The sequence below is a fragment of the Hyperolius riggenbachi genome, chromosome 5 (assembly GCF_040937935.1).
Source record: "Hyperolius riggenbachi isolate aHypRig1 chromosome 5, aHypRig1.pri, whole genome shotgun sequence".
NCBI classification, from domain to species: domain Eukaryota; kingdom Metazoa; phylum Chordata; class Amphibia; order Anura; family Hyperoliidae; genus Hyperolius; species Hyperolius riggenbachi.
Genome location: NC_090650.1, coordinates 203,880,918 through 203,896,375, shown reverse-complemented (window position 1 = coordinate 203,896,375; position 15,458 = coordinate 203,880,918). Strand labels below are relative to the sequence as shown.

Sequence of the window (15,458 nt, the reverse complement as noted above, 5' to 3'; positions counted from 1 at the left end):
GGGTGATTGACGGGTGATTGACAGGTGATCAGGGGGGATAGATGCATACAGTACACAGGGGGGGGGGGAGGGTCTGGGGGGGTCTGGGGAGAATCTGAGGGGTGGGGGGGGGGTGATCAGGAGGGAGCAGGGGGCAGTTTAGGGACTAAAAAAAAAAATAGCGTTGACAGATAGTGACAGGGAGTGATTGATGGGTGATTAGGGGGGTGATTGTGTGCAAATGGTGGTCTGGGGGGTGGGCAGGGGGGGGGTCTGAGGGGTACTGTGGGCGATCAGGGGGCAGGGGGGGGCAGATCAGTGTGTTTGGGTGCAGACTAGGGTGGCTGCAGCCTGCCCTGGTGGTCCCTCGGACACTGGGACCACCAGGGCAGGAGGCAGCCTGTATAATACACTTTGTAAACATTACAAAGCGTATTATACGCTTCCTATCCGGGGATCGTCGGGTTAACAACCCGCCGGCGCTTCCGATTGGCCGGCGGGTTGACGTCGCGGGTGGGCGAAGCCTATTGCCGGTGGATGCGCGCGCATCCCAGCGCGCGATCCCCGGCCAGAGAGTGCCGCAGGACCTGACGCCAATCTGCGTTACGTGGTCCTGGGGCTGCCACTTTGCCGCCGCCAATATGAAGTAGGCGGTCGGCAAGTGGTTAAAAAGTCTTTACACAGTCCAACAGTTTGAACATGCCTGCGACACACCTCCAGACTGTCTGCCTGTTCAGGAGCAAGTTTAACATGAGGCTACATGTGAACCTGAATTCTGTAGGTGTTTTTTGTTGTTTTGTTAATAAATGCTATTTTAAGTGTTCTTCTCGACTATGGTTATTAGATGTATCTTTAATTTGCTTCTGTGAAGTCTGATTCTTATATCCTCACATCCTGTATCATGGATTCTGCTAGCATTTAGCAATATTAGCTGCTCTCTGCTCTGTGCCCACTTACTCTTGAACAGTTTCCTCTGAGTAGTCTTGAGGCCAAAATTAACTATTTAGAATCAGAAAAACAGTTTTAGATGCAGGTAAGAGATGGTCCATGAGAGAAATAATTCCAGTGTGGAAGGGAGAGGATATATGGAGGCTACCATATTAATTTTAAACAATATCGGTTGCCTGGTGTCCTGCTTATATTTCATGCTTCAGAAGTGTTTGAATCACACACCTGAAACAAGCATGTGGCAAACCCAATGTATTCAGGGTATATGCCTAAATGTATAAAAGGCAACCTGGGTTGTAGATAACTGGAAAAGCTACTGAAACCATAAACCCTTATTTGCATCTTTTACCCTCCAAACAAAAAAATATTGAGGTTTTCAGGAAACAAAACATATGGTATGGGCCTTTTGCTAAGCTCAAACCAACAGTCAACCTGATTAGAATATCTCAAAGAAGGGTCATTGTCGTTTGTTCATAGTTTACTTTACACTCACCTAAAGGATTATTAGGGACACCTGTTCGATTTCTCATTAATGTAATTATCTAACCAACCAATCACATGGCAGTTGCTTCAATGCATTTAGGGGTGTGGTCCTGGCCAAGACAATCTCCTGAACTCCAAACTGAATGTCAGAATGGGAAAGAAAGGTGATTTAAGCAATTTTGAGCGTGGCATGGTTGTTGGTGCCAGATGTGCCGGTCTGAGTATTTCACAATCTGTTCAGTTACTGGGATTTTCAAGCACAACCATTTCTAGGGTTTACAAAGAATGGTGTGAAAAGGGAAAAACATCCAGTACGCGGGAGTCCTGTGGACGAAAATGCCTTGTTGATGCTAGATGTCAGAGGAGAATGGGCCAACTGATTCAAGCTAATAGAAGAGCAACATTGACTGAAATAACTACTCGTTACAACCGAGGTATGCAACAAAGTATTTGTGAAGCCACAACACGCACAACCTTGTAGCGGATGGGCTACAACAGCAGAAGACCTCACCGGGTACCACTCATCTCCATTACAAACAGGAAAAAGAGGCTACAATTTCCACAAGCTCGCCAAAATTGGACAGTTGGAGACTGGAAAAATGTTGCCTGGTCTGATGAGTCTCGATAGAGTCAGAATTTGGCGTAAACAGAATGAGAACATGGATCCATCATGCCTTGTTACCATTGTGCAGGTTGGTGGTGGTGGTGTAATGGTGTGGGGGATGTTTTCTTGGCACACTTTAGGCCCCTTAGTGCCAATTGGGCATTGTTTAAATGCCACGGGATACCTGAGCATTGTTTCATCCCTTCATGACCACCATGTACTCATCCTGATGGCTACTTCCAGCAGGATAATGTACCATTTATTTATTGTATTTATAAAGCGCCAACATATTACGCAGCGATGTCACAAAGCTCGAATCATTTCAAATTGGTTTCTTGAACATGACAAGGAGTTTACTGTACTAAAATGGCCCCCACAGTCACCAGATCTCAACCCAATAGAGCATCTTTGGGATGTGATGGAACAGGAGCTTTGTGCCCTGGATGTGCATCCCACAAATCTCCATCAACTGCACGATGCTATCATATCAATATAGGTCAACATTTCTAAAGAATGCTTTCAGCACCTTGTTGAATCAATGCCCAATTAAGGCAGTTCTGAAGGTGAAAGGGGGTGAAACATCGTATTAATATGGTGTTCCTAATAATCCTTTGAGTGTATACTTCAGTTTCCTTTCCCTTAAAGAGAATCTGTATTGTTAAAATCGCACAAAAGTAAACATACCAGTGCGTTAGGGGACATCTCCTATTACCCTCTGTCACAATTTCGCCGCTCCCCGCCGCATTAAAAGTGGTTAAAAACAGTTTTAAAAAGTTTGTTTATAAACAAACAAAATGGCCACCAAAACAGGAAGTAGGTTGATGTACAGTATGTCCACACATAGAAAATACATCCATACACAAGCAGGCTGTATACAGCCTTCCTTTTGAATCTCAAGAGATCATTTGTGTGTTTCTTTCCCCCTGCATCTCTCATGCACTGAAGTTTCAGGCTGCTCTTTTCTTCCTGCAAACAGCTTTGCCCTTGTCTGAATTTCCTCAGTATGTGAAAGCCCAGCCAGCTCAGAGGACGATTTATCCAGCTTGTAAAAGATAAGAGAGAAGAGAGAAGCTGCCCTAATCTAAATAATACACAGGCAGTGTGCATAGACGGGCCTGGAAGGGGGAGTTCATAGCAGAACCACAACACTAAAGAACTTGGCAGCCTTCCAGACACAGGCTGACAAGTCTGACAGGGGAAAGATACATTGATTTATTACAGAGACTGTGATAGCAGAAAGTGCTGCAGTAAGCCAGAACACATTAGAATAGCTTTTGGAACTTGTAGGATGATAAAAAACAGGATGCAATTTTTGTTACGGAGTCTCTTTAAAGTCCAGCTCCCAGAGCCTTTTCTGGTGGCCCCCAAAGCACTCTACGGCTGTTTTTTCAACGCGGCTCACAGGCCATAGCTGCGGTGATGCATGCACGGGCCACCTTGTGTTACCACTCTGCCTCCCCCTTTGCTCGCCTGTAGGTCAACAGCCACCACTGTAGCAGTAGCAGCCACTGATTAGCATCCGCCCTTATGCCAGCAGCAGTAAAAGCCAGTGATTGGTAGCAGCCACTGTGCTAACTGCACATGGTATATGGGTTATGTCCTGTGGAAATGTTTTATTTGACAAAAAGTCCCAGGCATGGTGAACCTAACGGCAATCAGCAAGAATTGTGTTCAGTTTTGCTAGTTCAGCCCCCCTAGCATTCTCAAGAACTGCAATAGGGCCCTCAGCCTAAACATGTGGACACCTCTGCCTTAAAGCATGCATAGAAAGTTATGATCTCACCCTGAGAGGAAATTTGATGGGCCTGCGATATGGCTGAAACCCTACAGGGCCTCCTTGTTGAAGTATGGCTTGGTGGGCAGCATGCAAACCTTCCCCCACTGCAGGCACAGCATTGTTATTTCGAGCATGTTGATTGTTTCCAGCCTGTGGATTAACATTGTTTTCGCTTTCATCTTGGTCCCCAAGTAAATAGGAGTGCAGGTCCCTATATAAAACATAAAAAAAGTATGCGGTCATTAGTATGCGGTCATTCAAAAGAATTTTTTTTTTTTTGAAAACAATACAAAGTCATGAAAACACTGAAATATGCATTGTAAAGCCAACTGTCCACAAGCACACTAAAATGTTTTGACTACAGATGACAAGTTATGCTGCTCAATGGTTTTGATTCAATTCACTTTTTCTCCTAAGTTTTCTCCTAGGTTAGATTTTCACACCCAATCAAAAATTGCCATTTAAAGCAAACCTGAACTGAAAATTAAAAGTAAAAAAACCCCAGCATACACAAGTAATACTTATCTCCCACACAGTCTGCTTATTAATCTCTCTGACCGCTCCCGTGTCCTGTTTGTCTAATGTAATCAATGGAATTCTCAGTCCTCCTGTGTTGTGCTACAATTAGGGCCCCGGAGAGCAGGCTTGCTGCATACCTTTGTGTGTGGATTATGCGGAACGGATACTTTGGATTAAAGTTTTACCCGTGATACCTGCAGAGCGTGCCATTCTTTGGCTGGGTGACACCCTGAGTCGGTGCAGTTTCTAGGCTAAAATGCACCCAGGGCGAGGGTGTAAAAATTGCGCCCCCCCCCCGGTATAAGTAGCCAGCTATAGGTCCCCCCCAGGCCCGGCCCTAGACTTTTTGCCGCCTGAGGCAATATTGAAAGAAAATCGCTGGAACGAGGAAGAGGTGAGTGATTCCCGCTGCAGCTAGCGACGTCACTTTTTAAAGCTGGAGGGGAGCAGAGGACGGGGGACCCAGGCGAGGGAGGGGAGTTCAACACCCCCCTCCCCGCCGCTAGGCCCAATACCCCCTTCCTGCCCGCTATCCCCTCCAGCTCGGGCGGCCCCCTACACCCACGGACGCCCCCCCAGAAGTGCCGCCTGAGGCAAAAGTTTCACCCCGCCTCATGGGCAGGCCGGCCCTGGTCCCCCACCGAGTATAGGTGGCCAGGCATAGGTGAGCCAGTAAAGTTGCCCCCGTATAGGTTAGCCAGGTAGTTGCCTCCAGTATAGGTAGCCAGTATAGTTGCCCCCAGTATATGTTAGATAGGCAGGCACCCCTCCCCCCCGGTATAAGTTAGATAAGTAGGTGCCCCCCGTACAGGTTAGCTAGGTAGGTGCCTCCAATATAAGTAGCCAGTATAGTTGCCCCCAGCATAGGTTAGATAGGTAGGTACCCACAGTATAGGTTAGTTAGGTAGGTGCCCCCAGTATAGGTAGCCAGTATAGTTGCCACCTGTATAGGCTAGCTAGGTAGGTAGGTGCCTCCAATACAGGTTAGATAAGTGCCCCCAGTATAGGTTAGATAGGTAGCGGCCCCCTAGTATAGGATAGATTAGGTAGCTGCCCCCCAGTATAGGTTAGATTAGGTAGCTGCCCCTCAGTATAGGTTAGATAGGTAGGTGCCCCCAGTATAGGTTAGACAGGTAGCTGCCCCTCAGCATAGGTTAGATAGGTAGCTGCCCCCCAGTATAGGTTAGATAGGTAGCTGCCCCCCAGTATAGGTTAGATAGGTAGCTGCCCCCCAGTACAGGTTAGATTAGGTAGGTGCCCCCCAGTATAGATTAGATAGGTAGCTGCCCCCCAGTGCAGGTTAGATTAGGTAGGTGCCCCCCAGTATAGGATAGATAGGTAGCTGCCCCCAGTACAGGTTAGATTAGGTAGGTGCCCCCCAGTATAGGATAGATAGGTAGCTTGCCCAGTATAGGTTAAGTAGGTAGGTGCCCCCTCAATGGCGGGGGGAGCCGGAGCCGCTGGGAGGGCAGCCCGACCTCTTCCTCCCTCTTCTCTCCCGGCCGCCCTCCGGGCTCCCCCCTCGGACTGCAGCAGAGTTAGTGCGCAGGTAAGCGCTGCTATACACAGTTACTCACCTCCCTGGATCCAATCGCCGCTCACGCCCTGCTGGTCTCCTCTCTGGAATGTAGCCCAATACACACGCTGCTTCCTGTTTACATAGGAAGCAGCGTGACGTGTGTATCAGGCTACATTGCAGAGAGGAGACCAGCAGGGCGTGAGCAGCGATCGGATCCAGGGAGGTGAGTAACTGTGTATAGCAGCGCTTCCCTGCGCGCTAACTCTGCTACAGTCCAAGGGGGGAGCACGGAGGGCGGCCGGGAGAGGGAGGAAGAGGTCGGGCTGCCCTCCTCGCGGCTCCGGCTCCCCCCGCTATCACAGCGCCCCCCCCTTCCTCTGCGCCCAGGGCAGCGGCACGGGCCGCACAGCCGTAGAAACGGCCGTGGCCTGAGTGATAGACCAACCTGGTTCTGAGGTGGCAACGATCTGGAGAGCCCGTCATTTTACTTGAGGATTCTGGACGCACATATTGAGTTGTTAATGCATATTGACTGCTGCAACAGTATTACGCTATGGAATCCTTTGTGTCCTCTTTTTAGATCCGAATGTTGTGGACAGCGCAAGAGTATCTATTACTTATAACTGACAGCAACTGATATATTTCAGTGCTGACAAAATCTTGTCAGAACTGGAAGGGATCGTCGTTAGAAGAAAATGGTGAGTTTGTGAGAGGAACTGACAGCGAGGTAAGTATGTAATATTCATTTGGAGGTACCTCGTGTTTATTTTAAATAATTTTACTCACTTCAGGTTCCCTTTGAGCAACCAGCAAGCAAGAAAATGCTGAGAATAATTGATAAAGTACTTTTTTTAACCTACTTTTTGGTACTTTTTCTAACCAACGTTTTGGTACTTTTTCAATTGCAGAGTGCTGAAAAGTTATTTTAAACAGATGAAAAATTATCTCTTAGAAGAAAACGTGAATTTAATAAGGTTAAATGGGCCCATTGAAATTCATTTTTTTTCGTAAGTTTTCTCCTAGAAGATAATATTTTATCTTCTGTTCAAAATTACTTTTCAGCACTCTGCAACTGAAAAAGTACCAAAAAGTAGGTGAAAAGGCAATGGCAAGAGTATTTTCATGCTTGCTGGTGGCTTATAAGGCATTTTATTTGTAAGATGTGAAAATATCACCTTGGAGAAAACTTTGGAGAAAAAGTGGATTGAATTGGGCACAATGCTGCCCTTTAGATTGCAAGCTCGCAAGGGCAGAGCTCTCTCCCCGTTTTGTGTCTTGGAAATCATTATACATTTTATTCATCACGTTACTTCTATCACTGTCATTACCACCCATTTTGTATTCTGTATGCTGTATCATTTTTTTGTATTCTGTCCCTAATTATGTATCTTGTATATTAGTGTACACCATTGTCTGTATTATGTACCCCATGCTGGTTTCTTACTTTGTAAAGCGCCATGGAATATGTTGGCGCTTTACAAATCAATAATAATAATGCCTCATATCTCATCTTCTCCAGGGTTTAAGACCTTCCTCAATTGATGTTGGCAGGCTCCTGCTAAACAGAGTAAAGGGCACTGCTCCTTTTTTACCTGTACTTGAATTTTAAAAGGTAAGCACCGGTAAAAGGTAAGAAGGGGGGGGGGGGGGGGGGAGGGGGGGAAGAGTGTGATGGTACATGTCTCCCTTGTTTTCTCCTTGTAGCTGTAGCCCACAGATGTGTGCACATACTCATCAGCAGCCACATCATCGGTTGAAATAACGCACCTAATAGGCTGTGTTTTTTTTTTTTTTAATACACTTGCATTACAAATGCTTGGAAGTTACCATCTTTATCGCTTTCTAAAAAATGTGCTAATTTCCTGGCTGTAATGCTAATTCTACCTCTAATGCCTTCTGAGTTGCATCACTGAAACAAACATGCAGATCAGGAAAATCAGTGGAATCTTACAGCACCTAATGTATATAAAAGCAAGCCATTGCTCGATTCCAACTCCTTCAAAAACTACTATTCTTTAATGCAGCAAAACTGGACACCAAACAAGGTGCCTCAGTGTACTGGTAGCTCAGCCTCAAATACGCTCAGCTCTGCACTTGTGTGATGCCCATCTTAAAACTAACTAAACTAAACTATGAAGGAAAAGCAGAAGGGAAACCCCGTTACCAAACTAGTCTGCTGCATGGTATCGGGACTGCAGAAATAATATTGCTTTACCCAGAGGCGGGACAAGGTCCTCCAGCACACCATAATGCGCCCCTCCATTCCTCCCACCCCAGCCATCGCACACTGATTGCATATTAGACTAAGAGGTGCACCAGGGCCCTGAAACCCCCTTACCTTAATCTCTAATTATCTGGCTTGAAGTCACTGCCATGTAGACCATTTTCTTATTTCTCTCGGTTTCAAACACAATACGGGAATGATAGCTGCGTGAGTTGTGCACCGCCTCCTACACGGCGCCCTGAGGCTGGAGCCTCTCTCACCTCTGCCTCAGCCCAGCCATGGCTTTAGCCAACTATTTATAATTTTTGTTGCCAACTTAGAGGCTTTGGCAAGTTTCCGCAAGTGTAAAAGCATTTGTTAATGTTGTATAAGTCTGCACTTACAGGAAGTATCCAGCAGTTACAGTCCACGCCCTGACAAGACCCTTCAACCATTGTCTGGTGTGTCCTTGTTCCAGTAAGGCAGGAAGTACAACTTGCAGAAGTAGCAGCTCCAAAGAGAGTTCACTTACTGGTGCATCACTTGGATCAGAAGGTTGAAACATAGTTAGATATATGCCAAAGTGAAACAGCATTTTTTTTTTATATAATTAACACAGAAATAGACATGCAATTGCTTAAAGATCCCCAACAATCCCAAATAATGTAAAATTATACATTCATCCTCAAAATAAAGTGTGTACAGGCGAGTCTCTACTTTCTCTAAATGGAGAAAGTTGATTAAAAATCAAACAAAAGTTTGTTCTGTGAGAATATCCAAAAATGACAAAAAAGCCATGTGGGGAAAGGTGTCAACACTTTAATGCTGTAAAACTACGCAACGTTCTAACATCAGAACATCAGCTTAATAATATTTCAAGTTTACTGTATCTGACAGCAGACAAGCTGAATAAAATATGTTACTCAAGCATACATGCCGAATTCCTTTATTCAGAGGATGAAAAAAACAGCAAGATGACATGCAGAAACACTAAGAGCGGGTTTCCACTAGCGCCGGCTGCGCCGGCTGTGCCCACGATTACGCAGCCGAATCCCTGTAGCTAAGCCATGCACGGCTATGGGAATTCAGACACGTTTTGAATTCTGAAGCAGTGCCTCAGAATATTTTCACACGCACAAATTTGGAAGCAGCCTATTGATTTAAATAGCCTAAGATTCTGGATCTGTATTTGTGTGCATGTGAAATCGGGCACAAACATCTAGTGAGAACAGGCCCTTATACTCTCAACCACTAATCCAAACTATTTAGAGAAACCCTTTTCCAAAAAACGTACATAAAACAGTACAATGTTCATAAAAAAATTGCTTTAAGTGACATCTTCAATAACTAAAATACTGGAAGTTTTCTTGCAAGATTTCGAAACTTACTTTGGGGTTCTTCATCAGGATCTTCATTTAAAGAGTACCTGAGCTGAAGCTCGGGTACAGAATTATATATTTACCTAAAGAGAGGGAAGCCTCAGGATCCTATTGAGGCTTTCCTCCCTGCTTCCCACCCTGTTGCTGAGTGCGGACTCCCAGAAGATTAGCGACAATGCACTACTGCTAATGCCATCGGGCCGCGCAGCTCCTCTTCCTCCAGCGTGGCGGCACAAAAGCCGACCCAACCCGTCCACACAGTAAGCAAGAGTCGCGGCCTCTGTGGTACCACGCATACGCGGCCTCGCTTCAGGAAGAGCTGCGCGGACCGGATGTGGAGGAGGGCCACTTTCAGAAACGCTTTAGATAATCGAGGGAAGCCTCAATAGGATCCTTGAGGCTTCTAGAGCTTCGGCTTGGGATCACGTTAAGCAACAAGACTAAACATCACAGGAGTGTAAACAACATAAGGGGAATTCTATCAATAAGTACCATGAAAAGCTTTTCCTTCAGTAGTAGCTAGACATTCAGCTGGTCATAGCAAATAGAAAGTGGGCTCGCATATGAGCAAAAGCTCACATTAGTATAGTAAATAAGGTCTAAAAGCAAGCTTCAGTAACTTACACTAATTAGCAGTAATTTATGCACTGGTTACTGTAGCTTGTCTGAAGTTTGCTGCATCAGTCCCCGAGCATCTGCATATGGACACAGTCTGCATGCTGTGCAACAAGTCTGTACAGTGCAAGCCCCAAACTGCCAACTCAAGGGATAGGCATTTATTTGTAGGTCTCCACATAACTACCACAGAATATGCTGGCATTATGCTGGGAATACACTGTTCATTTCTGCAGTGAGTTTCTCCTCTCAATCGTTTTTTGCCGCTCGATTCTACAGTCGATTCTCTTATCTTCAGCTCGTTTTTCTTATCTTTTTCCATTCACTTGAATCAGAAATCCAGCGGCGGAAAAATCAATAACGAGATCGGACATGTCGGAAATTATCTATCGAACCATCTAATCACCTAAAAAACGAACCGTGTATTCCCAGCATTACACAGTCAATAAATGTATGGGGGGGGGGGGGATTGTCTTAACTGCGACAGTTATCAGGAAAACCAGCAGGGGTTTAAACCATATGCTTTTCAAAAATCTTAAAGTTTTGACGTTTAACTTTTTTTTTTTTACGTTTAACTGTTGCTTTTTTTTTTTTTGTACATGTTCATTTTTAAAGGACTCCCGAGGTGAAAAACTAATGAAATAAACAATTGCATCCATCTTCCTTCTCCTAAAAATGACTTAAAGAGACCCTGAAGCAAAAATGTATCATAGCTTTTAATTCGCTTCAGAAGTCTCATCAGCGGTAAACCGCTGCATCCCCGCCGAAAAACGAGAGCTGCAGACCCCCCAAATCCCCGGGCAAACATCAACGACCAACTTGGTTGTGGATTGTGTTGCCCCGAGAGGTAGAGCTATGAGCTGTAGCTCTGCCACTCCTGCCATCAATCGGTGCGCAGATCGCCGCCTCTCCCTGGCCCTCTCTGTGAAGGAAGAGTGAGAGGGGCGGGGAGAGGCGGCGATCCACCGCGATTAACATCAGAAGAGGCAGAGCTACAGCAGAGAGCACTGCCCCTTCTAGGAAGCGCTGGCCAGATCACCCCCCCCCCCCCCGGGGATTTGGGGGGTCTGCAGCCATCGTTTTTCGTCAGGGATGCGGCGGTTTACCGCTGATGAGAGTACTGAAGCGAATTAAAAGCTATATGTAGCAAAAAAATTTCACTTCAGACTTTAAGATATTACAGTTTTATTTTAAATTTAAATTAAATCTTTTTAGGTTTTACTGTTTTATTGTTTCTGCTCAATGACACATTCTTTGAAATATGCCAGAGCTAAAAATCTATGAGCTATTGACCCCTTATATCTTTTTCCTGCTCTCAGAAGCGATTTTCTGCTAGGAAAGTGTTTTATAGCTGGAATTTCTTATGAGTGATGGTTACACTAAAGTCTGCCTCAGTCCTGACTCAGACAGGAACTGCCACTTACATACTTGATGTTTAACTCTTTCAGGCAGAGAAAGAAAAAAAAAGGACCACTGCATAGTTATTTGTGTGCTAGGCACTGTACATACACATGCCTATCTCATGATACCTCAGGTATCCTTTAAGAACAAAATTTCTGTAACCAAGGAAAATTCATATAAAATCAATATATACACACTCACCTGTACAACATCACATTGTAAGGCAAAAATGTAGGCAGCAGTTGCTTTATAATACGAATAGGAAGCCAAAGCATGAGAAGTACAATAGACCCAAAGACAATCTGAAAACAAAAATGCAAAATGCATAAAAACAGTACATTTGAAGAGGTTTGAATTTTAAGCAAATTAAACTGGACTGGCAGAAATGAGCAGACCTACACCCAACCTTTTGAGCAATCAATTTCCCAGTTGGTAAATAATTGAATGGGAATTCCAAATTACCGGTAAGTACACACACGTGTAATATGGTTATTTCATCTGATCTTTAGTTCCTAAAGCAAGTTGCCATAGGTCTGCCACATATACTGATAATTCTTGCATGCATCCACAGTGTGACATGAAAATAATTAGCAGCAGCTAATAAAACCATTCAGTGCGATTATCAGCAGAATTCACTCACCATTCTCAGACAATGCAATCATTTGATCAGACTGTTGCAAGGAAGTGAACACTGACTCGTGTACTAAGCGCCGGTTTCCACTGAGTTGGCGTGTCTTGCAGAGATTAGAGTATGCATCTGAATCCCTGTAGCGCTGCCATGCACGACAATAGGGGATTCAGATGCATGAAGCGAAACACTGCTGCATGCCACCCAGAATCACACTGGCCTACAATTCAGACAGCATGCTATTGCTGGAATAGGCAGCGTCTCCCCGTGCCACTTGGATGTGGGGAAACACTGCCTATTCCGCTAAAGTAGAAAGGGGCCCTTAAAGAAATACCCTTTCCTGTTTCCAGAACAAAGACTTTTACCATGTACACTAAACCTCTACATACTGTAAAGCTTGCCATACTCTGGCAGACTGTCAACTGACATGCTCACAAGATGGATCCCTCTCTGATTGACGTAAGGATCTTTTACTGTCACAAACTGTACATTTATTTTTAAATAGATTTCACCATGCTTTAAAAGACTTGCGTTCTCTAGACATGTAAATGAATTCCACCATGTCCAAGCTCTAGCCCTGTGAAATGTGCCTGCTGAAACAGTACTGAACACTACACTTCCCACAGCATAAACATTATAATTGTAACATTACCACTGATAAGATAAATCTCCTGAGATGTCTATAAATTGGTAAATGAATCATTTCTTGCACTGGGTTAAAATCTGGATCATTCAGATTTCTTAGAAACCATAAAACTCCTGGTCTGAGGACCTGCAAAAATGAAGAAAAAATAATTAAAAATTAATTAATGTAACCAACACAGCAGGTAATGAAAAAAAAAAAAAAAAAAAAAGGATCGGCACAAATTATTAGCATTGTTCTCAAAGTGATATCCATCATCCAGGGTTGTATTTTGACAGTATAGGCCAGGAGCAATTGATTTGCAATTTATATTGGATCCCAGCCTGAGAGCAAGAGATCAGAGACCTTAATAAAACTGTCATCAGAGGGCAGTATACAAAGAAGGCATGATCTCACTACCATCAGGATAGTGTATCCTGAGATTGCCTCAAGCAGGGATCCTGATTAGCAACTACTGTGTCACTTGTGAACACTTTTCCAAAGCCAATTACAGAAATCCCCGTGAACACTTTTCCAAAGCCAATTACAGAAATCCCCGTTTCCCAAAGTCATCTATGTCTATTTTCTTTACTCCACAAGTCACCCCTGCTGGGGAGTTGATTTTGGTGATGTGTTTTATCATAAATTATTAATTTTTGGAAAGCAACTGTTATATTTAAGGCTGAGTGGGGACTGCATTTCCTCACATGCAATTACAATGGTTGCTTTCTGGAGCAATCTAGGCTTGTGAGCATTGAACTGCTTTAAAGCACAACTTAAGAAAGATTTTTGGCAACAATTTGATCATTTGGGTATGTACCTTTAAGGCTCACATATTTCTGCGCAGTCTATCTTTATTCTGGCTCTCCCGGGCCCAAATTCTTGCCATTAAAATTATGGACTTACAAGTCGATGCTGAGATCAGGCAGAAGAGCCTGTGCTCTTCTGCCTGTGTGACCTCTATTCCTTGCCTCTGCTCCGTCTCCGCCCCACCTCGCTCATTCACTCAGCGCAGTGGACGCTGCTTTTTGTCCCCAGAACGAGCAGGAGAGGGGCTGTCTGATCCTGAACACGCAGGACATGACAGCGAGGCAGCACTGTGAGCGGGACACACGCAGGACATGTCAGCGAGGCAGCCAGCCAGTCTCTCGTGCATGATCTCTGCGTACTAATGACAAGCAATGTCCCGGAAGCAGTTGTAGATCACGGCCATCTTCAAAAGAGCACGGAGGAGCAGAAAGCATGAGAAAACAAGTTAAATGCAGCGGCGGGGAGCGGCAATATTTACATGAATGAATACAGGGAGAAGAGGAGAAACAGGTGATATGTTTATTATATTTTTGGCAATATTTCAGTTCTGCTTTAAACCGCTTGCTTCTACCTGCTAAAAACTACACTAGATTGGGCTCCCTGTTTTTTTTTCATCCCTATTCCAGGGTGAAGTTAACCTTAGCTACCCATGCTCTTTATGTAGAGTTAGAAGAAAACATCCCGACAGGAAGTCACTCTTTACGTGAATTAGTAAAACTAACAGGCCCATATCCTATTAACTTTTCTCTTGAGTTTAATTCAAGGAAGTATCTTCAAATTGTACCAATAAAAGACCCTTAAAACTTCCACCATTCAAGAAAATACTCAAAACAAACTTGGTATTACATTTTTTTAGTACCTTTAAAACTACTAAAACTTTGTGACTTTCCATGATATAAAACACACAATACAGTGGTTTGCAAAAGTATTCGGCCCCCTTGATGTTTTCCACATTTTGTCAGATTACTGCCACAAACATGATACCATTTTATTGGAATTCAACGTGAAAGACCAATACAAAGTGGTGTACACGTGAGAAGTGGAACGAGAATCATACATGATTCCAAACATTTTTTACAAATAAGTAACAGCAAAGTGGGGTGTGCGTAATTATTCAGCCCCCTGAGTCAATACTTTGAAGAACCACCTTTTGCTGCAATTACAGCTGCCAGTCTTTTAGGACATGTCTCTACCAGCTTTGCACATCTAGAGACTGAAATCTGTGCCCATTCTTCTTTGCAAAACAGCTCTAGCTCAGTCAGATTAGATGGACGGAGTTTGTGAACAGCAGTTTTCAGATCTTGCCACAGATTCTTAATTGGATTTAGATCTTGACTTTGGCTGGGCCATTCTAACACATGGATATGTTTTGTTTTAAACCATTCCATTGTTGCCCTGGCTTTATGTTTAGGGCCGTTGTCCTGCAGGAAGGTGAACCTCTGCCCCAGTCTCAAGTCTTTTGCAGACTCCAAGAGGTTTTCTTCCAAGATTGCCCTGTATTTGGCTCCATCCATCTTCCCATTAACTCTAACCAGCTTCCCTGTCCCTGCTGAAGAGAAGCACCCCCAGAGCATGATGCTGCCACCACCATATTTGACAGTGGGGATGGTGTTTTCAGAGTGATGTGCAGTGTTCGTTTTCCGCCACACACAGCGTTTCGCATTTTGGCCAAAAAGTTCCATTTTGGTCTCATCTGACCAGAGCACCTTCTTCTTGCCACTCTTCCATAAAGGCTAACTTTGTGAAGTGCACGACTAATAGTTGTCCAATGGACTGATTCCCCCACCTGAGCTGTAGATCTCTGCAGCTCGTCCAGAGTCACCATGGGCCTCTTGACTGCATTTCTGATCAGCGCTCTCCTTGTTCGGCCTGTGAGTTTAGGTGGACGGCCTCGTCTTGGTAGGTTTACAGTTGTGCCATACTCCTTCCATTTCTGAATGATTGCTTGAACAGTGCTCCGCGGAATGTTCA

General features: G+C 44.5%; 1 protein-coding gene across 2 annotated transcripts in view; it reads right to left on the bottom strand.

Moving 5' to 3' along the window:
* MARCHF6 (membrane associated ring-CH-type finger 6) overlaps nucleotides 1-15,458 on the bottom strand; it is a 125,493-nt gene that overhangs the window by 18,187 nt on the left and 91,848 nt on the right. For both annotated transcript variants that reach the window (XM_068236596.1, XM_068236595.1), the window contains exons 16-19: nucleotides 12,708-12,827; nucleotides 11,629-11,729; nucleotides 8,437-8,574; nucleotides 3,798-4,002 (exon numbers count right to left, since the gene is read on the bottom strand). In XM_068236596.1, coding sequence (XP_068092697.1) covers nucleotides 3,798-4,002; nucleotides 8,437-8,574; nucleotides 11,629-11,729; nucleotides 12,708-12,827 — 564 coding nt within the window. The remainder of the gene's footprint in view (nucleotides 1-3,797; nucleotides 4,003-8,436; nucleotides 8,575-11,628; nucleotides 11,730-12,707; nucleotides 12,828-15,458) is intronic.